Source organism: Furipterus horrens, unplaced genomic scaffold (assembly GCF_987537825.1).
Source record: "Furipterus horrens unplaced genomic scaffold, mFurHor1.1.pri manual_scaffold_2, whole genome shotgun sequence".
In the NCBI taxonomy this organism is placed as follows: domain Eukaryota; kingdom Metazoa; phylum Chordata; class Mammalia; order Chiroptera; family Furipteridae; genus Furipterus; species Furipterus horrens.
The window spans coordinates 163,100,065-163,123,555 of NW_028327172.1; the positions used below are offsets into that span (position 1 = coordinate 163,100,065).

The 23,491-nt window shown below is 35.1% G+C and overlaps 1 protein-coding gene and 1 pseudogene across 1 annotated transcript in view; one reads left to right on the forward strand and one right to left on the reverse strand.

Moving 5' to 3' along the window:
• LOC150019847 (serine-protein kinase ATM-like) overlaps nucleotides 1-23,491 on the reverse strand; it is a 174,450-nt gene that overhangs the window by 135,361 nt on the left and 15,598 nt on the right. The window contains exons 5-14 of the mRNA XM_090266710.1: nucleotides 18,785-18,949; nucleotides 12,765-12,930; nucleotides 11,918-12,156; nucleotides 9,915-10,078; nucleotides 6,653-6,822; nucleotides 4,572-4,943; nucleotides 3,995-4,189; nucleotides 3,168-3,263; nucleotides 1,823-2,048; nucleotides 81-206 (exon numbers count right to left, since the gene is read on the reverse strand). Coding sequence (XP_090122836.1) covers nucleotides 81-206; nucleotides 1,823-2,048; nucleotides 3,168-3,263; nucleotides 3,995-4,189; nucleotides 4,572-4,943; nucleotides 6,653-6,822; nucleotides 9,915-10,078; nucleotides 11,918-12,156; nucleotides 12,765-12,930; nucleotides 18,785-18,949 — 1,919 coding nt within the window. The remainder of the gene's footprint in view (nucleotides 1-80; nucleotides 207-1,822; nucleotides 2,049-3,167; nucleotides 3,264-3,994; nucleotides 4,190-4,571; nucleotides 4,944-6,652; nucleotides 6,823-9,914; nucleotides 10,079-11,917; nucleotides 12,157-12,764; nucleotides 12,931-18,784; nucleotides 18,950-23,491) is intronic.
• LOC150019850 (SUMO-activating enzyme subunit 2 pseudogene) lies at nucleotides 19,950-22,293 on the forward strand (annotated as a pseudogene).

A 23,491-nucleotide genomic window follows, 5' to 3' on the forward strand; every position in this document is an offset into this window, starting at 1 on the left:
ATGTTTTCCAAACAAATACACCAATTTTCCCAAGGATATATTTCATTTAATTAATCCAGAACTTACATAAATTCTCCTACCTTGGCTTTGTGGAATAATTCTGATTTATACACTTCCTCTTCAGTTATTACACCCACATGACAATAGCAACCAAGAACACCCACCAGAATACTTGAACACCGGACAAGTGTTTCTGTATTTGTAGTCTTAAAGTAAAACACAAAACATATGATTCATAAATAATTTCAGTACTCTATGATTATCTCTTGTAAAAACAAATCTTATGTACATATTAAGAAACAAAAATTCAGTTGAGTTACTAGTAGTGGTGTAATTCTGATAATCTCTGAAAAACATCAAACAGATCCTTGCAGAACTATGATAACCAGGGTTCTCAAGAAAAACAGCACAAGTATCTCAAAATGGCCAAGTAAGATAACTCCTTTTAAAGTAGCACAGTGTACTGCAAAGGCCCTTATGGATTTGAGGCAGCCAGAAAACAAAACTGACAGGCAAGGAAATGTCTGTAACTCTTACAACATACTCAGAAAATACTCATAGAAATATTAAAATGACCTTCAGAGCTTCTGAATGACAAGAACCTTGACTTATTCAGCTTTTTAGACGCCACAGACTAACACAAATATTTTTACAAGTAGCAAGCCCTTAGCCAATTTTATAAAATTATATATGATTTTGCAAAGGTTACAAAGAAAAAAATAATTTTGGATTTTTTTATTCCTATACTGTAGGGAATGGCATTTTAGGGGAAAACATAGAACACCATATTACTTTGTAATGAAAGTGGTTACAACTGTGATAGACAAGAATGTCAGTAATTAAGGCACATGAAACAGGCACACTGTCCCTTCTCTGGTTCTTCAGCCCACTGTCCCTGACTACTGAAATCACTCCGTTGAGAAGCTTGCAGTTTTTCTTTTATTCAACCAATATTTTATCATCTTCCATTTAACAAGGCATCATGGCATATACAAAGATTAATTTTATATATATATATAAAATTATATATGTGTATATATATATATATATATATATATATATATATATACACACACACACACACACACATATATATATGCCCTTTAAGGAGCTTACAGCATGGTTTAAGAGGTATTTGTGTATAAAACATATACACAAATTATTGTACAAGGAAGATGCCAAGTGACCTATAAAAATGGAAATATTAAGTACTATGAAAATTAAAAGATGAATTGTTATGCCTGAGATTATCCACAAAAGGCTTTAGCAAGGATTTTGACATGTAGATGATTGGAATATATAGTAATAGGTAGAAAGACATGAGAATTTTGGCAAGAAAACAGCACACATGAAGAGAATTTGTGATTTAAGAGCACAAAGGAAATCATATGAGAAATTACTAGATTACCTCTAAAATACTGGTGACTGGTCATTCATTTATTACATTTATTAATCACTCTTTCCACTTCAATGACTAACAAATTTATTAGATCAGTTTCAATTATGTCCTTTGCTGTTATTGTAACACCTCCCTCCACAATATTGAATCATTTTTATCAAATAATCACTCTACTCAAAAACATTATCATTCCTCATAAACCCACTCAAAGAATTCTACTTCTATAGTGCCCCACAGAATTCTTGGTACAAATAAAGTATAAATTATTTTTCTTCAGTTTTCCTTTTTTCATGCTATTTTCACTATTAGCTGACATGTACTGTCACTTTGCTTTTAAAAGTAAGCTTCTTACCATTCTTAGTGCCTATCCTTTCCTACTCATTTCTCCTTCCTACCAGTCTTAGTTTTTTTTAAAAATCTCACCTCAGATGAGTAGATATGTAGAAGCCGTTCCGACAATTCCAGAAGATAGTGATCCAGTGATTCCTTGAGATTTTGGTGGACAGAAAAGCCTACACTAGATTTAGGTGTTTCCATTGCACATTCTTTCACAATGGTTAAAAAATCCATTTTGTCAAAAGTTGTCTGAAGAAATAGTTCTTCAACTGCTGAGAATGCAGGCTCTTGTTTCTCTTTTTGACGTTGTTCACTTCAAAAAATAAGATCTTTAATTGATAATCAAATTACCTAATACTTCATCTTCATATAGCAGCATTCTCTTACAAATGAAAACATTAACTTATTCAAAGACTAGTTTATACAATTAATGTATCAGTCTTTTAAATGTTCCTTCTTCAGACTTTGATACCTACGTGTATCAGATTTCATTATTTAGTACCCTATTTTACTAAGAAATGGACAAAAGTAATACAAATAACAATCTCAAAGGCAAATTCAGGAAGTATTAAAAAGATTACATTAATAACACTGTATATAAACATGAAGAATAATATTATTAAAGCATTTCTTTTTTTAACCTTTGATTTCTCTAAAATGTAGCATTTTTTTTCATCTAATGCCCTCTTGAGGAAGATGAGAAATCTTCATGTCAGTGAGTCATTTTCAGTCAGTGAAAAAGTAAGCCTTTGAGTCAATCAGCTAATATGAGGTTTTAAAATTTATTTTGTTTACCCTTTCCTCAATTATCATTGGTTTTTTTTTTTTTATCATTAGTTTTTAAAGTTAATATAGTCAGATTTTATCTGACATATAAATATAGGTCATATCTTGCCCTGACCAGGGTGGCTCAGTGGGGTTGGGCATGTTCTGCAAAACGAAAGCTCACAGGTGCAATTCCCTGTCAGGGCACATGCCTAGGTTACAGGTTTTGTCCCGCCTTGGGGCAAGAATGAGAGGCAACTAATCGATGTTTCCGATCACTTCGATGTTTCTCTGTCACACTGATGTTTGTCTCCCTCTTTGTCTCCCCTTACCCTCTCTCTAAAAATAAATAAAATCTATTTTTTAAAACGGGTCATATCTTTAAAAAACTCATTTCATGTAATTTGTATGTTCTTAATTTTCCATCATAACATTCTATTTCTTCCACTGGCAAATGTCACATTATACTATATAGCATTTAAAATAGTAAACTAGATTTAAAATTATAGAACATAAATAGCAATCATTAAATTAAAAGAAACATTTCCCAGGCTATTGTAATTTTTTTAATTGACCAATTTCTTCAAAATTTTTAAAGATATAGCTACTACTCCACGTAATTAAAGATATAACTTTAAAAAACACAGAATTCTATTAGATAACATACCATTCTGGCACACTCTGAAAATAATTCATTGCAGCTTTACAGTTTTTCATGGTGAGACTCACAAGAATTTTCTCCAGTGAAAGATGTGGAAAGTTACTACAAAGAAAAATAAAATTTTCACTTGAAATACCAAAGCCACTTAAAGTATTCTTTAAACTTAAAGACCAATGTTTGGCTTTAGTATTGACCTCTAAAATTGGGATCCAAAATTAAAATTGCTTTCATCTATAACTGAATGCCTTAACATTTGAAAGAATTTAAGGAGCATAATTTTATTTCACTATCGTTTTTAACAATTTCTAGAAGCAAAATAGCATGCAATTTTTAAAGCTCAGTTCTGAGATAAAACAATTATGAAATTAAAGCACTTGGATCCAAAGATCTAACAATCACTCCATTCCAATCAGAAAAGTGAAGTGAGCAAGCTGCTCCCCATTCTATTCCTTAAGTCCCACTTTGTCTCTTTCTCATTTCATCCCCTCATTGATTTAATATATTTCACCCAGAAGATACTCTCATCATGATTCCAGGATGCACATGACTTAGGTATATGTTCAGGTGGACCTATTTACAGAAGATCACAAAGTAACACAGAAGTGCTAAAAGTTATATGCAGATTCTTCGTGCACATCCCCCTTATTGTCCTCTTAGGACAAAGACATAGGCACAAAAAGAAAGAATACTGTAACAAAGCAGGGACTGTTTAATATTTAGGGCTAGCTCTGGGAAATGCTGCATTATCACTGTAAAATAAAGTCATCTTGCATCAAACAGTCATGGACGGAGCATTACTAAACAAAACCACAAAACAGTAGCACTGTTTTTACCTGTGCAGAATTGGAGGCAGCTCTGTACTGTCTTCAAAGTCATCTTCTAACTGATAGAATAAGAGCCATTTCATTATCAATTCCCTTAAAGAAAAACTTCTATTTACTTCAGATATATTCTGCTCCATTCCCATTTTTACTGTTTCTGGAACTACACAGATGGTCAGTGCCAAAGTCAAACAGCATGTAACAGGACTATAACAAAACAAAGAAAAATTAATGTTAAAGGTAACCTCTTTAAGTATGTAGTACTACTAAAAAAATATGATTTATGAATATAGAAGAAATAAGTAATAAACTGTCAAATTACACATACAAAATTTAAACATTTAATTTCTTAAAACTAGCCTTAGTAATCTCTCCACATTTAAAACTAAATTTACATTTACTTATTGAGACCTCTCGGACAAACAATAAATAGAATTTAACAATTCTTAACTGAAGTTACAGAATCCAAATTGGAGGAGAATGTATATATATAAATATATATGAGAGAAAGAGAGAGAGTGTGTGTATACATACATATATATATGTAAATAAGAAAACTGCAAAATCTGATACAATACAGTCAACTTACCATGAAGGTCTGCAGGCTGATCCAGTAAATAACTTCCAGAATTCTCTGTCAACCTCAACTAAACTCCCTTGAATTATGGCTGTAAGTAAACCAAAATTTTCAACTTGTATTTGTTCAAAACTAATATTGCGTAAGGTAATAGACCAAATTTTAATCCAAAATTTCAATAAATCTGACTTTTGTGAGCCTTCTAGATTTGATTTCTTGCCTTGACACAATGCAACTTCCATAAGGCATCGTAACACATATGGTGTGCGTTCCCCACATCGTTGCTGAGGTAGAAGCTGGTATAGTATCATCAATAGTGGTGACAGCTCACAGTTAGGCAAACTTGCAGGATATTTAGATATTAATTGGGTTGTAATCTGTAACCTGAAAGAAAAAAGTATAATTAATTTGAAAATTACTCAATTCTATTACCAAGCTAAAAGAAAATATACAGACATACACCGTAATTAGAGTATTACCATCATTGATTTTCATACTACTCTCATAATACACTCAGTCTTAACTTTTATTAGGCCCTATCTCCTAAAGTGGGTAAGCTGGGTAAGTTATCATATCTCCTTACACAAAATCTTTAAAAAATAACTAAATTAGTAATATTATACTCCTGAGTGATTGCACCCTTCTCTGTTCTTCAGCCACCAATAATATTTCTCCAAAACAGGTCTACAAACAAAAATCTCCAAAAATTATTTCCCTTGATTAATTCAGTTAATTCAATAAGTATTTGCTGTGAGTTCTCTACAATGTGTGCTACTCAATAATAGAAACTTTAACTAATTTATCTTTGTATCCCTAATGTTCGGCACATAGCAAATGTTCAATAAATAACAAGAAAAAAAGATTTTATTTATTTTTTTAGAAAGAAGGGAAAGAAAGGGAGAAAAAAAGAGAGAGAAACATCGATCAGCTTCCTCTCGCATGTACCCCAACCTGGAAAAAGCCTGCAACCCAGGCATGCACTTTGCCTAGGAATCAAACAGGTGACCTTTGGCTTTGCGGGACGATGCTCAACCAACTGAGCCAAACAAGTCAGAGCCAAATATGTAAAAAACTCTTGACTAAATGGACAAATTAACAAACTTGAAGTAGGCACCCTCAACTACAGAAAATAAAGGAGCTTAAGCAATAACTTTCTAAATTAATACGCTTTTCCACACAATTCAATTATATTTAAACATTTCATCAACATAGTAAATATCATAAAAATTGGCTATAACCTACAAATTTCTAACTGTCCATAGGCAAGTTGCTTAACCTTTTTCAATCTGCTTTCTTTTTTAGCGAAGGAAACAAGCTGGACTGGAGGAATTCTTAAAGATTCCTGTAAGACCTAATATTTTGTGATTTCACAGAATTCCACAATTTATTTATTTATTTAAATACTTGTGAATGCTATATGAGAATAAAGAACATAGAAAATAATAAAAAATAACCTTGCCCTGGCCGGTGTAACTCGGATAGTTGGAGAGTCGTCCCACGCACCAAAATATCATAGGTTTCTTTCCCAGTAAGGGCACATACGTTAGGCTGCAGTTTGACTCCAGACTGGAGGCAAGCAATCAATGTCTCTTCCTCTCCCTCCTTTCCTCGCTTTCTAAATCAATAAATGTATCCTTGGGTGAGGATTAAAAAAAGGAGAAAATCCTTTTGTCATGGCATAAGGTCCAAATTATTCTGTGATTTCTGAATGTTATCTTTAATTTCTTCCTAATCTAATTCTACTAAAAGGTGCTTATGCATACTAAAATCTCTGTTTTGAGGTGAATTCCATGAGGCGTCCATTACCAATGGCCTACCAGACAGCTATTCTCGCTTATTTCCTGCTACAGTAATAAGCTTAAGAAAGGAGACCTTGTCCCAGGAACTAACAGATGAGACATGGTCACCTCAACACACCCTGGCAATCATATTCCCCCTTTGTCAGTGACTGGTTTGGAAGAAGACAAATGACCTAGTTCTGGTCAATTAGATGAAAAGATTCCACTGGCTAACAAGATTAAAGGAGGTCTTTGTGAGAAAATGTAAATAAGATTAAAATGACACTGAAAGAGGAAAAAAAGTAGTATTTTTACCAAGGCACAAGTTCAAAATCATTCTGTGACTTCTGAAGATGATCTTTTATTACATCCCAGCCTAATTCTATTTTTCTCTTTTTGCAAGGTACATTGTAATCACTAAATTCTCTTTGTGTGGTAGTATAAGACTGAGATATCTCCAAAGATCTGGAATCTTCATTAAAAACCTGTAAAATAAAAAAAGAAAAATCTAAATTTTTTTACATTGCTATTATTTTCTAATACTTCATTAAAAAATGTGTTCTTCCTCATATGAAGATATAGGAAAGTCATAAAGCAAGAATAATAAATCATAGAAATATATAAATGTAATAATATAGTAAGAAACAAACATTTTGCATGGCTGTAATGGCTCTCTAAAAAGCAAATATTATCAAGAGTATTAGTTTTATTTCCTGGTAACATTTACCAGCAAGATTTCACTCAGTGAAAAGAACTACTGGATTCCTTAGCAGTTCCCTCTTAAAGCACCAGCACCGAACTTACTCAGCTACAATCCCTCTGAGCTTCAGCAACACCCGGATAGCAGCTTGAAAGGCACCAGTTACATACATGGAGGAAGTGATGTATCAGATAGCTTTCTCCCAGACAGAAAGGTGGGCAAAGGCCACTGTGCCTTTTCTGAGCTCTCTTCCTACAGAGCCACAGAACTGGCAGGCCAGAGCCAAATCTAAGATTCTATCAACCTGGCTTACACTGTTTGCCCTGCCCTGGCATTTTATCTGGGGCTCCCTCCAACCCAGGCTTGACATTAGCAGCAGCCAGCTTTGGATCACAGTTTGACTCTGCCTGGTAAGCTCCAAGACCACCCAGCACAGTGTCAGCGATCTGCTGACTGCTTTGCAGCTCACGCTGGGTGACCTGGAACAGAACACAGGTGGTGGCTGACCTTGACCTGCACCACCTGAGAAACCCCAGAGCCTAAGAACCCAGTGGACAGCTACAGACCACGTCGGAGCACCACCGCCCTGCCCTTGCATGCCTGATCCTCCATGCAGAGCAAAGGTTTGTGCTCAGTGGTCACAGTGAGTCCTTGCAGCGGACAGGCCTGGGTAAATCCCTTCTATAGACCTGCCAACAGAAATCGAGGCTTAACTACAAGGAGGACACACTCAGACCACATGGAGGGCGCACCGGAAGTACCCAGCTTGGGCGATAGGGAAGGCTGTACCAATAGACCCTACAGGACACCTACTACATTAAGCCACGTTACCAAGACAGGAAGTCATAGCAGCTCTTCCTAATACATAAACAAATACAAGGAGACTGCCAAAACGACGAGACAAAGAAACATGGGCCAAATGAAAGAACAGATCAAAACTCCAGAAGAAGAACTAAACAACAAGGAGATAAGCAATCTATCAGGTGCAGAGTTCAAAACACTGGTTATAAGGATGCTCAAGAAAGTAGTGAGAACTTCAACAGCACAAAAAAGATCCAGTCAGAAACAAAGGATACACTAGTTGAAATAAAGAACAATTTACAGGGGAACAACAGTAGAGTGGATGTAGCCTAGAATCAAATCAATGGTTTGGAACATAAGGAAGTGAAAAACAAGCAATCAGAACACCAAGAGGAAAAAAAAAAATCCAAAAAACCCAGGATAATCTAAGGAGCCTCTGGAACAACCTCAAGAGGGTCAACATTCACATCACAGGGGTGCCAGAAGGAGAAGAGCAAGAGCAAGAAACTGGAAATCCAGTTGAGAAAATAATTAAAGAAAACTTCTCTAATCAGGTGAAGGAAAGAGACATGCAAGTCTAGGAAGGACAGAGAGTCCCAAACAAGATGGATGCAAAGAGGCCCACTCCAAGAAACATCATAATTAAAATGCCAAGGTTAAAGACAAAGAGAGAATCTTAAAAGCAGCAAGAGAAAAGAGTTATCTATAGGGGAGTTCCCATAAGACTGTCAGCTGATTTCTCAAAAGAAACTTTGCAGACTAGAAGGGATTGGCAAGAAATATTCAAAGTCATGAAAAACAGGGACCTACAACCATGATAAGATTCCTCTACCCAGCAAAGCTATCACTTAGTATTGAAGGGCTGATAAAGAGCTTCCCAGTCAAGAAAACCTGAAGGAGTTCATTATCACCAAACCATCATTACATGAAATGTTAAAGGGACTTATTTAATAAAAAGATCAAAACTATGAAAAATAAAATGGCAATAAACACATACCTATCAACAACTGAATCTAAAAAACAAACTGATCAAACATGAAGAAGACACATGAATCATGGATATGGACAGCTTTTTGAAGGTTGCCAAATTGGAGGGGGGTTTGGAGGAATGCATGAAGAAGTGAGGAGATTAAGAAGTACAAATTGGTATTCACAGAATAGCCACAGGAATGTAAAGTACAATATGGGAAGTGGAGTGGCCAAAGAACTTATGCACATGACCAATGGACATGAACAAAGGCTGAGGTACTTTTTGAGGGCGGGCAAATGGGGAAAAATTGGAACTGTAACAGCACAATCAATAAAATGTTTTTTGAAAAAATGAAAATCATAAATTTAGTATTAATAAAATACTGACAACTTAAATTATCTAAGATGTTAATGAAACCTCTGAAAAGTTTTACTTCAGAAACATTAAGCCATCAACTGATGAATGGATAAACAAAATGTAATATGTGCATATGACTGAATATTATTCAGCAATAAAAACAAGAAATATTGATTTATGGTAAAATATGAATAAAAATTGAAAACATGCTAAGTGAAATAAGCGATACACAAAAGACCAAATATTATATGATTCTACTTATATGAAATAAAATAGGCAAAATCGATAGACAAAGATCAGTGGTTAGTTCCTAGGGACTGGAAGAAGTGGAGAATTAGGACAAAGTTTGAAGAAATGCTCCGAAATTAAATAGAGATGATGGGTGTAAAACATAGTGAAAATCCTTAAAACCATTGAATTGTAAATAGCATATTTCATGCTATGTGATTTCTAACTCAGTAGAACAAAAAAAAAAAAAAAGAAAGAAAAAGAAAGAAAGAAACATTAGGGTTAGGGTAATCTTATGTGCTATAGACAATATTTTAAGAATGAAAATGTTCATCACTGCTTTTCACTAAGTTCATAATATGCAGAACAGTTGTCTAAGTCAGAGACAATTCTAAATATTTATGGTATTTTGAAAAGAATAGTTATAGGTACAGAGTAATTTTATATGCTTTTTATCAGAACACAGATTTTTAAAGTCCAGTTAAAAAAATTAACAGGAAATTTCAAAATGTGACAAATACCTGGTGACAAATATCTGCCATCAATTCAATCAAGTTTTCCTTGACAGCAATATTACGAGATCCTGAAGAATATTTTCCTCTGCTTCCAATATGACTTATCTCATTAACTAGCAGGTCATATAAGTTGTATAAGATACTTCTCCATTTTCTTGATTCATAAGCACCTGTAATGCAAAAAATATAATGTGTATATACTCTCCACTTGTGCTGCCAACTTCCACCAACTGAGTGTGAAATGGATACCGTTATGAAGTAGCTTCTCCAGGACATTATCAGAAGAGGCATTAGTACTGAATAGAAGGTTAGACCAGATGTCTTCTAATGTCATTTTCAATTACTCATCTGTTAACAGTGTCCATTTCACACTGAGGTAACTGTATTTCTTTAAAAATCTTCCCATATGCTGGTCTAACTTTCTCTAACCAACTCAACTGAAATCTCACTCGGTCCTGACCGGTGTGGCTCAGCAGGCTGGGTGTCATCCTGCAGGCCAAAAGGTGGCTGGTTCCATTGCTGGTGGGCAGGTGCCTGGGATGCAGGAGGCAGCCAACAGACATTTCTCTTGTACATCTATGTTTCTCTCCCTCTCTTTCTCCCTCCTTCCTCTCTCTCTAAAAGAAATAAAATCTGTAGAAAAAAAAATCTCAATCAAACTTTCTCTAATTTCTTCTCTGTCGTGGAACAAATACAATTAATATGTCCCATCTTTTGTATGAGGGCCAAGTTCTCTGTATGTCTGTTTTAAGAGAAAAACATCTTACCAGTTCCTTCAACTGTTGTACAAATGACACACTATTCACAATTCTCATCATCCCAGTCCTCTTTCCCTAGATACATTCCAGTCAACTTATGTCCTTCTTAAAATGTTGATTTTACAAACTCTGGTGAACATCATACTCTAACAGTGATCTGACCACCCTGGGGAACAATGGGTTACTATACCCCAAACAAACAAAAAATACCCCACAAAATCTACTATCCTAGCCTAAAACTACATTAACATTTCTGGCAGTCATCCTACCAATTTTCAGTTCATCCTAAACGTGCAATTAACTAAAACCCTAAACATGTCATGCCATCTCCTAACAAAACTGATTTTCATCTTAGTGCAAGCTACGTGAAAGATGAAAAACTAAGAAAAGCCACTATTCTTTGACTCCCGGAGGTTTCAGGCACTACAAATACATCTAACCATACATATTAGAACTCATGAAACATACACAGCTACTTCTGATTAAAAAAAAAAAAAAAAAAGCTACAACAGTTCTCCCTTGTTTTAGTTGCTATTATTCAATGTAGCATGATTTCTTAATAAGATCATTAAACTAACCATAGTGAATTGGTCCAGAGGCTTGTACAAGCCCAAAGGCAAATTCAGCCTGACCATGAAGAAACTCACTCATTTCCAGTTCCACCCAATAAAGTTCTTGCCTCCTCAATGGACCTAGACCATCCAAGCAACACTCTCTTGATGAAAGACAAATGTGAAGGAATCAAGAGTGGATGGGTTGTTCATTTCTGGTTTTCCCAGTAAACAGGGGCTGAGAGTAACTATGAGGTCTAAGGCTCCATGTACCAATCTTCTTTGGGAACTGACTAATCTGATTGGCTATTTTCAGTCCACATTTATCTATTTTATCTTCTAATAAAAGCAATGTGTGGGTAAACAATACCCTACCTTCTCTAAATTCTTTTACACTTGGTCTGTGTCATATCTCTTAACAAATAATTATTGCTGCCTAATTAAATCCAAAAGCGAATAGTGTCTCATATTTGTGTTCCTCATAAACATTATCTAAACACATGGTAAGGCATAATATGATTTACTAGCACAGCTTCAAATTCTAAAAATATATATAAAAAAATAATCATGACTAATATCATTACCAAGCACAGCAATCCAAAGGAAGGTCATTAACCTCCTACCAAATACAGATTTCATGCTTAAGCCTATATGTTTCAATGAAGAAACAAATTCAAAACAACAAAAACTTCTTTTATACCTTTTTCTTGGGTTTTGGCTCCCTTTGGATGATGGATATAAATTTGCAGTTGAAATAATTCAATAATCACTTCTTTTAAGGAATCATTAAGTCTGTGTTGAGTCCAAATATAAAGCAAGGTAGGAAGAATTTCATCTCCTAAAGCACAAACTTGAATTCGACAGTTAACAGCCAAAGTCTTGAGGAAAATAACAAATGCTGCTAAGATATGATTTAGACCTGCAGAAGTTTTTTCTTGTCTGCAATAAAAAATAAACAGACTCAACTTGGTTTAACAGGAAAAAAGTACACAAAACTGAAGACAATTATTAATAGCACACTGAAAGAAAAATCTAATGTTCAAGTAACAATAACCTCAGTTTCAGAACTATTCAGAAAAAAATTCCAGCAATACTACAGAGCAACAAAAAACTAGTTCTTCTCTGGTGCTAACAGATCACTCCTATTAGCCCTCCCTGCTACTAAAACATTGTCTCAAATCATACAAAACTGATTTGTAATATCTTATCATTTATTAAATGTTTCACATTAAAAACTGGATGATATCACACAAAAGGAAGATCTTGACACTTCCAAAATATACTTTATTTTATTCTTATTCTCAAAAATGGGGAAAATAAACTACTTCAAGGGTATTTAGCTTTTCCTGTCAATAGAAAAGCAAGACAGATCTGGATATTCAGGAAGTGTTGGACCTAGCTAATACTTCCCTTGTTAACTCACTAGTTCTACTATAACAAGCCAAGTTTTAAAAATTAGTAGTATTTTTAGCTATTGAATCTAAAACTTAAGTCTTTCAAGATCAAATGAATTTTCAATAAAACAAAGCAAAAAGAGATTAGATTACCTTGCATTCTGAATAGCCTTGGGAAAAAAATCCAAAAATCTGGAATTTAATCCATCAGTTTGCGAACAGCATCCTTTAGTCACAGCTTGAATGATTCTACCCACTAGAACTCTATTAATGTCTTGTGAAGGTTTAAGATACAGCGTGAAGTACACAGAGAACAATTCTTAAAAAACAAAAACAAAAATGTATTATGTTTAAAAAAAAATAAAACTAACAAGTCACATAACTTAAATGTCACAACTCAGTTTAAATTTCAATAATTCCACATAGAATAAAGATTTAAGTTATGCTAATTTATATTTAATACATTAAAAGCATTCCATCCAAATTTAATTGTATTTCATACAAATTGCACTCAAGACAGGAACAACTTCAGGCAGCAGAGAATGGAAACTAAGAGCCAGACATCAGATAAGCTACTTAACTTATCTAATCCTGTTTCTTCATCTAAGCCTAACAAAGTACTTCACAGGGTGCACACTCCACAGTTTTATTTTGCTTTAATGCTGTTCGACTAATAATGGACAATTTATTTCTCATAAAAATAGGGTAACTTCATTTTTGCATAAATTACTCAATCCCAAAGGCAATATGAAGAGTGACAGATGAAATAGATGCAAACAGTGAGCTACATTACAGGAAAGAAACCCCAAGCTTTCAATAGTTAATGGGCTAAAAGAAAACCTGCCCTTAGTTGTGTAGGAAGCCATTAATCATTTCTATCATCATCTCTATATTCCAAGGCTCACAATACAAACATACTTAAAAAAAATAGTCTGGGAAAAAAAGCAGTGTCTCTGCTCATAAGATACGCAGAAATGTGAGATGTATTGAGAATTATCTCCCAATACAATAAAAAGCAAAGCTGTTAATGCAGGTTCTTCCCAAAAAGAGATAATTAGAAAGTCTTCAGTAAAGTGAGTCATAACACCTATGGGCAGCTTCCTTTTCTACCGTATGTCATGATTCTGCAGAAATAATTTAAAATCAGAGATATAAAATACGAAAGAATAAGGATAATATAAATACCTCAAACATTAAATAGTAAGGAAAATAATTTTTCCAAGTATTCCTATCATATATGACATTAATTTATAGAACACTGTATCAGCGCTTCCTGAACTTTTTCTACTATGTACAATACCTAAATAATGGTAAACACTTGAGTTAATAGACACACATTTGGCGATCAGAAAAGAGGAGGGTTTATCTTTATCATTTCCCTCTTGTTACTTGGCAGAAGTACAGGTAAAACAGGAGGAAAAGCCAACAATGCAGCTGTCTCTAATTAAAGCTCAAATTTCAGGGTTTTTATGTTAGTTGGGGGAAATTATTTCAATTCTAAAAGAATCCTACATACTCCCCTAATAAGTGGTAAAAAGTTGGCATAGGACATTCAACAAGTGTGAAAAGACTAGAGTCCAACTTTAAAAAAGGCTTCAGTGCATGCCTCCAGATGAATTCGCTTCTTTCATGAATGCAACAACAGAAAAAGGTCAAAGAGCAGATAGTAAAACAGCATATTAAAAAGGAGTTTCTGGAGTTAAGAAAATAAAATAAAAGCCCAAATAACATCTTTAAATGTAGATTCCTTGAGACTTGATGCATAGACAAGCATACCATCTGCAAACAGAACAGTTTATTTCTTCCTTTCCAATACGTATGCCTTTTACTTCCTTTTCTCGTTAACTGCCCTGACTAGAACCTCCAGTACAATGTTTTTTTGTACATGGTGAGAACAGATATCCTTACCTTGTTCTCAGTTTCTTCCGTTAAAAGATTTAAATTACAAATCTAATTTCTTTAATAGTTACACAAGTATTCAAACTATCTATGTCATATGGGGTAAGTTTTGATAGTGTGTGGTTAAGAAATTGGTCCACTTAAATTCAGTTGTCAAATTCTGTTCATAAGTATTCCTTTATTATTCTTTTAATAGCTGTAGGATATGTATTTATGCCCCATTTCATTCCTAATATCAGTTATTGGTGTCTTCTCTCTTTTTACTAAGTCACACTAGCTAGAGGTTCTAGATTTTATTGATGTTTTCAAAAAATTAACTTTGTTTCAGTAACTTTTCTCTATTATATTTTCTGTTCTCAAATTCATGTCTTTCTGCTTTTCTTGAAGTTTTAGGGTTTGTTTTTAGTTTCGTGAAATAGAGGCTCATATTATTGTTATCAGGTATTTCCTTTTTTAAAGAATATTTTTGAAATATAACTGGCATATTACTTTCAGGTGTACAAAATGATTTTTTAAAGTATATTTTTTTGATTACGGCGTTACAGCTGTCCCAATATTTTCCCTTTGCCGCTCCCCTCTCCCCCTGCCTGATACCCACATTCTCTCCAATAATCCCTTCCCATTAGTTCATGTCTATCGGTCATGCATGAAAGGTCTTTGGCTTCACCTTTTCCTATTTTATTCTTAACACCCCCCTGTCTATTTTGTACGTACCAATTATGCTTCTTGATCCCTGTACCATTTCCCCTTTTCTCCCTCTATCCTTCCCAGCTGATAACCCTCCAAATGATCCCCATACCTATGATTCTGTTCCTGTTCTGGTTGTTTGCTTAGTTTGTTTTTGTTTTTCACATTCAATTACTGATAGCTGTGAGTTTGTGGTCATTTTACTGTTTATAGTTTTGATCTTCTTTTTCTTAAATAAGTCCTTTTAACATCTAATATGGGCTTGGTGATAATGAACTCCTTTAGCTTTACGTTGTCTGGAAAGCACTTTATCCGCCCTTCCATTCTAAATGATAGCTTTGCTGGATAGAGTAATCTTGGTTGTAGGTCCTTGCTTTTCATCACTTTTAATATTTCTTGCCAGTCCTTTCTTGCCTGCGAAGTTTCTTTTGAGAAATCCGCTGATACTCATCAGAGCTCCTTTATAACTCTCTTCTTTTCTCTTGCAGCTTTTAATATTCTCTCTTTATCTTTAACTTTTGGCATTTAAATTATGATGTGTCTTGGTGTGGTCCTCTTTGGGTCCAACTTGTTTGGGACTGACTCTGTGCTTCTTGGACTTGTATGTCTATTTCCTTTGCCAAATTAGGGAGTTTTCTTTCATTATTTTTGTAAATACGTTTTCAATTTCTTATTCTTATTCTTCTCCTTTTGACATGCCTATGATTCGGATGTTAGTATGTTTAAAGCTGTCCCAGAGGTTCCAAATCCTTTTCTCATTTTTTTCAGTTTTTGTTTCTTCTTTCTGTTTCAGTTAAATGTTTATTTCATCCTTGATTTGAATCCAGGATTCCCTCCCATCGCTGTTGGTTCCCTGTATATTTTTCTTTATTTCACTTTGTATAACCTTCACTTCTTCCTTTCTTTTGTGGCCGTACTCAGTCATTTCTCTTAGCATCATTATCATCAATGTTTTGAACTCTGCATCTGACAGACTGGCTATCTCCATTTTGTTTACTTCTTTTTCTAGGGTTTTGATCTCTTCTTTCATTTGGGCCATATTTCTTTTTTCTCAATTTAGCAACCTCCCTGTGTTTGTTTTTGTGTATTAGGTAGAACTGCTTTGACTGTATAAATGGTTAAAATAGTAAATTTTGGTATGTTCATTTTACCATAAAAAAAAAAAATCATAGTGGAGGTCCTAGCCCAAAAAGATGAAACAGAAAAAGAAATAAAAACCACATAGCTTAGAAGTGAAGGAGAAAAACTCTCTAGCATTTGTGTATGGCATGATTGTGTAAACAGAAAATCCCACAAAATCTAAAATAAAGCTCCTAGATATATTAAGTGATTTTAGCAAGGTCCTGGGATACAAGGCTAAGGTACAAAAATCAGCTGTACTGTGTAACAGTACTGAAAAATAAGGAAACAGAAATTTAAAAAACAGTAAAATTTACCAACTACTGTAGTATAAATCCAACAAAAATATACCAATTCTACATGCTGGTAATTTTAAAACACTAACTTCCATAAATCAAAAAAACTCTAAATATATGGAGAGCTATACCTTGTTCATGGACTCGAAGACTTTACAGTATTAAAATGTCTATTCTTCTCAATACATTCAATGCCATTCCTGTGAAAACCCTAGCACTATTTTTTATAGAAATCAAAAAAGTGATTCCAAAATTTATATGGTAATATTGGCTCTGTTTTAGGCCATCTTTTCATCTCACTCTAAATTCTCCCCGGACAATCTAATCCATAACCTATTTTCAATCACCACCACTAACAACTATACATGTATATTTTAAACATTAACTTCATTAACTTCACCTCCTGAGCAGGGTCCTATTTAGAGAAGCAAGTTCAGAGAAGGGAGTTAACTAGAGAAGTAATTCAACAAAAAGGCTTATTATTAAAATAGTGATACTTTGCTTAAAAATAAAAAGAATTTCCCTGGCCAGGTGGCTCAGTTGGTTGGAGCACTGCCCAGAACACCATAATGTTGTGGGTTCAATCCCTGGTCAGGGCACATATGTCAATGTTTTTCTCTCACATCGAAGTTTTCTCTCTCTTCCCACCACCTCCACCCTCTCTAAATTCAAGAGACATATTCTTGGATGAGGATTTAAAAATATAAAAATAAAATAAAAAGGATTTCTGAGAACATGCCAAATGATGAAATCACAATAACAAGACTAAAGGGCTGCCTTTTTTGTTCAGTGAAACCCATAGTTAAGAGTAACAATCTAAAATCTGCAAATATTGTAAATACTTAGGGTGTAACCCACTTTGGTGAGAGACTTGTTGAAGTATCCTAGATATCAATGGCCTATTCTCCAAAGGCTGCCACTAGATTTGATGAGGGTTGTGTTTGGGATAAAACCTCCCTGTGTTCAGAGCAATGGCAAAGAATCCAGATGATGCCTCAGAAATTAATATAACAGCTGAGAACACCTTCATTTATGTGGGAATAGTACAGTGTAATGCATGGCACTAATTAGGTCATGGTTTTATGTTCACATATTTCTCACTCTGAAATGATAAACTGACAGTAAAGGATACATATAAATGGCTTTTAATTTACTTAACACAATTTAAGTTGAAAACTTTTCACTGAAAATACTGAGATTCTAAATTTTCAGAGGTGGTTGTATTAGACAACTTTGACATCTGGCTTAATGTGACCTTATTAAAGCCAAATTCCACTCAGACCCCACAATGCTCTCATCTTTGAAATCAATAAACTCAAATGTTTCACTCTCTGACTGTAAACTCCTTCCTTTGTGGTCACTTCATACCTCTCACCTAACAAATTGTCAACAACACCAAGTTACTTCCTGGTACCCATTAAAGCCATTCAGACTCAGAAATGTTCCACCTTCGAAATTAATACTCAAAATCTTTCAGTCTCTGATGAAAACTTCCTTCCTTTGTGATCGCTCAGTACCACACACCAACAAATTGTCAAACAACACTAGACTCCACCCTGAGACCCACTCTACTTAGATTATAAGTCACTGGGCCCTATGTCATATAGACCCTATATAGAACTCCTTGTGTCCTACATGTCCTACGCTAACACTTTAGATTTCCATTATATTATCGGTGACCTGCTAACCACCTAATCCAATGGATACTTTTATGTGTTATCACTTCTACAACACTGAAAATGTGTCACCCCTTTCAACTTGGAACTCTTGCTTTCACTTTTAGGCCATATCTCTCACTTGGTTTTCTTCATTCTACTTAAACCATAGCTGAGTTTGGGTGTCATTGATATGTGAACTCACTGCACCCAAACATGTCTATGTCATATCACATTATAGTTTTAGTTTACTTGTTTTTTCTTATTTTTTTTACCACTGGACTATCAAGTCCTTGAGGACAGGAGATGATATCTTTTCAACTCTATAATTGTCAGAGAAAATAATTTAGGAAGCACATAAATAAATGAAGACTTAGGGTCAGATTCTATAACCAATTTTACTAAGGTACTATTAAACTATGAGGTCATTTAGGGATACAGAAAGATTCTGACTATGCTTTTACTGAAATATTATTTCACAAGGAAAAATTCACCAAGAACAAGCTTCAAAACATACCAAGCCACTGTTGCTGAGATATTTCACACCAGTATTTTCTTACTGAAAGAATGTCCTTGAGCAGTATATTGCTACAATCAGCTCCATAAATGGTTCCATTAGATGAATCTTTCACTGTATCCATGATATAATTCAAGAGTTCTTGACATTTTAGCCTGGGTGCTCCTATTTAAAAAATAAAAAAAAAATAAAAAGTAAATAAAATATATATAAATATTCAGATAAGTAAATTAGGGACCTTGGAATGGCAACTATATAAATACCATATTTTTCTCTCCATAAGACACTTTTTTTCCCTCCAAAAGTCAGGGGGAAATGCCTGTGCGTCTTATGGAGCAAATATTGTGTCACAGACCATGATGTGTATTACCTGACCCGTCAGCTGTGGCAACAGCTGTTAGAAGAGGAAGCGGTGGGCCTACACGAAACCCCTGGAGAGGCTTAAATGTCCCACTTTACTGCTGAATCTCAGGGCTTCTGAGCAGTTGCCATCCGCCTCTGCCCATCACCTGGTACCTGGGAAAGGGCAGAGAGCCACCTGACACTCTCAGCTACAACCGCTGACCTGTCGAATCAGCTGAGGCTAATAACGGGTATGAGGCATAGTGCCAATTACCAATTGTCTTTGACACTGGGTGGGGTCTGTGTTAGTAGAACCGCCTCTAGTCACCAATCACTGTGTCTTAAGCTCTGCCAATCACAAGAGGCAGATGGGTGAAGCTGAAGCAATATGTTCTCAGCTGGCTACTGGCTCTGTTAGATGCTACAACTCTTGCCTACCTCCATACTGTTTCCAGTGCACACCAGATTTCTGTGTGAGGAGGCCAGCAGTAACTGGATGAGCAGCCACAAATGCTGAAGTTTGTAGTATATAAAGGGAGTTATGGTGGGGTCACTATTCTAGTAGTAACATAGGCACTGAGTGGATTAAGAGTCATCACTAGCCATAACAGGCACTGGGGGTAGTCTGTCAGAACCTGTAACTAGGATAGTGATACTCTCAGTGACTGTTACAACTAGTGATACCTCTTAGCTTCCTCAATGCCTGTTATTAAAGGCCCCCATAAATTCTGACAGTAATGATGATGAGTTCCATGGGGTTCCCAAAAAACTAGAAGAGTACTTGAACCTTAAAGTCTCTCCTCGTTTGTTAATAACAGTGATGATGGTTCTTAATACCGCTGTTGACTGTGAAAAGCCAGATGGCATCCGCAGGGGGGCTTGCATACAAGCCCTACTGTTCAGGTGGTGTGTGACTCAGCCTGCAAGAACTTGCAAACGAGTCTTGCCGATGCCAGGTGCTGCATGCAGCTCCTGGTAGCCAGGTCACACGCTCCTGAGAACAAAGGGGTCCTACGGTACAGTGTCTCCTTTCCCACAGTGATAATACCTGAGGTGGAACGGACCCTTGTCACTTATTACCTTGCTTTGTAGTTTTTAGATAAAATGTAGTTTAGTATTGTAGGCTTAATAGTTTAATGTCTAAACTATCCGCAGAAGCTATGTTGCTCCATAATCCCGTAAGGAATGTATTCTATACACATACATCCTATTGATTCTATTTTTAGCACCTTTTGTAACCCAATAGAAGGAATGGTTGGACTGCTAGTCTTCGCTGATAGCCTGAGCGAGCTACAGCCCTCTGTTTGTTGCTGATCACTCATTCTGCCTGCTGGAATTACCTCTGCGTCCCCATTCCACAAACTACAGCAACAGACTGCTGTTCACTTTACATGGTTGAAATATTATTCTGTTATATTTTATTAAATATTTAATACACCATTTGGTTCAGAATATTTTTTTTCTTCTTTCCCTCCTCTAAATCTAGGTGTGTCTTATGGTCAGGTGCATCTTATAGTGAGAAAAATACAATAATTCCTTTTGGGAAATTATGTACTGTTAACTAACCTCCTTCTCATAGAGCAGGAATTAGCAAACAATGGCCCATAGACAAAATTTTCAAGACACCTGCTTTTGGATATAAAGTTTTACTGGACCACTGCCATGTTCATTCCTTTATGTATTGGCATGGCTACTTTTGAGCTAAAACAGCACAGTTCAGTATTAGAGACAAAGACTATGTAGCCTACAAAGTCAAAAATATTTACTATCCAGTCCTTTTACAAAAAGTTTACCAATTCCTATAGGAATATATTCTTGTATAGCAAAAACAATTACTCTATCATTAATAATTCTCAATTTCTGGAATCAGATCTAAAAAGACCCATAGTTTCTTGGTATTTTTGTAAAAAATTTATTAGAGTAACAAGATTATAAGGAGGATATTTACCATGAAGAGCAAAATTACTTCCAAGACATATAACAGTATTTATGGCACATAAATATTTAAGGTAGTAATTTTGAATGAAGATGGTGACATTAATGTATTTCCACAAAGAAATGGACTAAACTAATAAGATATAATCCAGTTAAACTTTTTACCAAGCTTTTTAAAGACGATATCAGGTATCTGTTGACAATGGACAAACTATGTGGAAAAGAAAACCTCTGGTTCTGTTGGACTGGGATGAAGTACATAGTCAGTAAGAAGAAACCAATGCATCAGATCATCAAAATGAACCCCTGTTAGGTCTGAAAGACCAGCACGTTCTAGATGTGAGGGGCTATGCATGTCTTCTTGCAAAGAGCATTGGGACTTTGAGAGTTCATTTAGCAGAAAAAAGGGGATGGAGCTGAGGTAGTATGGTACAAGTATAACCCATCTGCAATAAATTTTGTTACCTCTGCTACACATCTCAGGATGCATAGTTTTTGTATGAAGAGCGTATCAATGTAACGGAACATTATTCCACTATTGCCAATACTAATGCAATGAATGCTGGGTTAACAGTATTGGAAGGACTGAAAATTTTATCAATAAAATAGGCCAGCAGAACAGTATTTTTTAATAAACCAAACCCAAGAAAGCAGCTACTTGTGAGTTGTACACTGGATCCTCCCAACCCTAACTGTTACATATGTGCCAGCAGGCCAGAGGAGACTGTGCCTGAATGTCCACCAAGTAACCATTCTCACATTACAAGGCTATGAAAGAAAAATTTGCTGTGGTAGCACCAGATGTTCAAATTAAAGATGGGAAAAGAACAACCCTAGTATCTCCAGAAGAGGGAGAGACAGAAGCTAATAATCACAAGAAGTTGTCATAATTTCGAATTAGAAAATGGGAGCTGGCTTCAAGCAGATGACTTCCTTCAGAACTACACTTTATTGATCAACATCTTTCATAGTGAACTCCTAGGAAAGGATTGAATTTGAAGTTGCCAGTGAGGCCTAGCAAAAGTGCAGCATAACCAATGGGAGTGATGGAGCTCAGACTTCCACATCCAGAGCACAAGAGCAAGATGGTGTGCTCAGTTAATTCACATGAAGAGGGTCCTTCAAATAATGCTGACATCAGTGAAGAAAGAAGTCACTAGAGGAAATTATGAAAAAGAGAGTATCAGAACAAAGAGCGGTCAAAAGAGCCTGATGTTATAGCAACAGATTGAACAGAAAAAACATCTAAACAGAACCCTCGTACTGCATTATGTTGTCTGGGCAGGACCAGGTTGTTTGTTATGTTCTCTGTTTCAAAGGAAAAAACTGAAACCAGTGACTGACTTGTAGATGATCTGCTCCCTTTGACAGCACTTATTTTGCTAGAACTATCAGGCATCTTGCAGTATGCTGTATGAAAAGTTGAAATACAGTTTTAAAACCCTTTGAACAAAGCAGTTGTATAACCAGTCATGAGATGGAACAACACAATGCATGTTGCCTTTTTAATGTAAATAACCTCAGATATTATTTAATAGTTTTAAATATTGTGGTTTAGTAAAGTTGATGCCTAGTGATAAATACAAATAAAGGTCATATTATGCCTTTAATTGGGTTAAAAAAAAAGAATTATTTTTAGCCTAAATCTAAGCATTTTCACATTCCTGACCAAAACAGATTCCAAAAGTATCAAGTGCTATGAGATGAAATTTGTTTTTAAATATTAATTGGCATTATGTTGACTGATGTAAAATAATGTTAATTTACACAAGTTTTGAAGTTTTACTGTCTGGAATGTCTGTGTAAAAAGCCAATTTTTGTATATTGTTACAGTTTCAGGTTATTTATATTGGATGTTTTGTAAAATTCAAATGTGACTGTACTGTACTTATGGACCAAATAAATGGCCTCTGTATACTTGCTATACATGCCTGCACAGTTCACAGGTCTGCTGCGTTGTTGGATTTATCCATTCTATTTACTGTAAGCATGCTAAATTTTTTGTTTTAAAAAACTAACTTGTAATGGATGTGAAGGTTAATAGATTCCCACTGTTTGTCATAGATGCATACCTTCTAAAATAAAGATTTTTTAATGGTGATGTTGTTTTTTAAATTTGAAAAAAAGTGTTGATTTTGAGCAAATCATACTGATGTCACACCTGAGGCATTATCCTGTTTTAACAGTAACAATTTAAAAATCACATATAACATTTTAAAAATTATATTGTATTGATGATGCTATTACAGTTGTCCTAAATTTTCCACCTTTGCCCTCCTCCACCGTGCACCCTGCAACCCTCGGGAAATTCCCCCACCATTGTTCATGTCTGTGGATCATGCATGACTTCCTTGGCGACTCCATTTACTATACTGTACTTTACATCCCCACGGCTATTCTGTAACTACCTATTTTTACTTCTTAATCCCC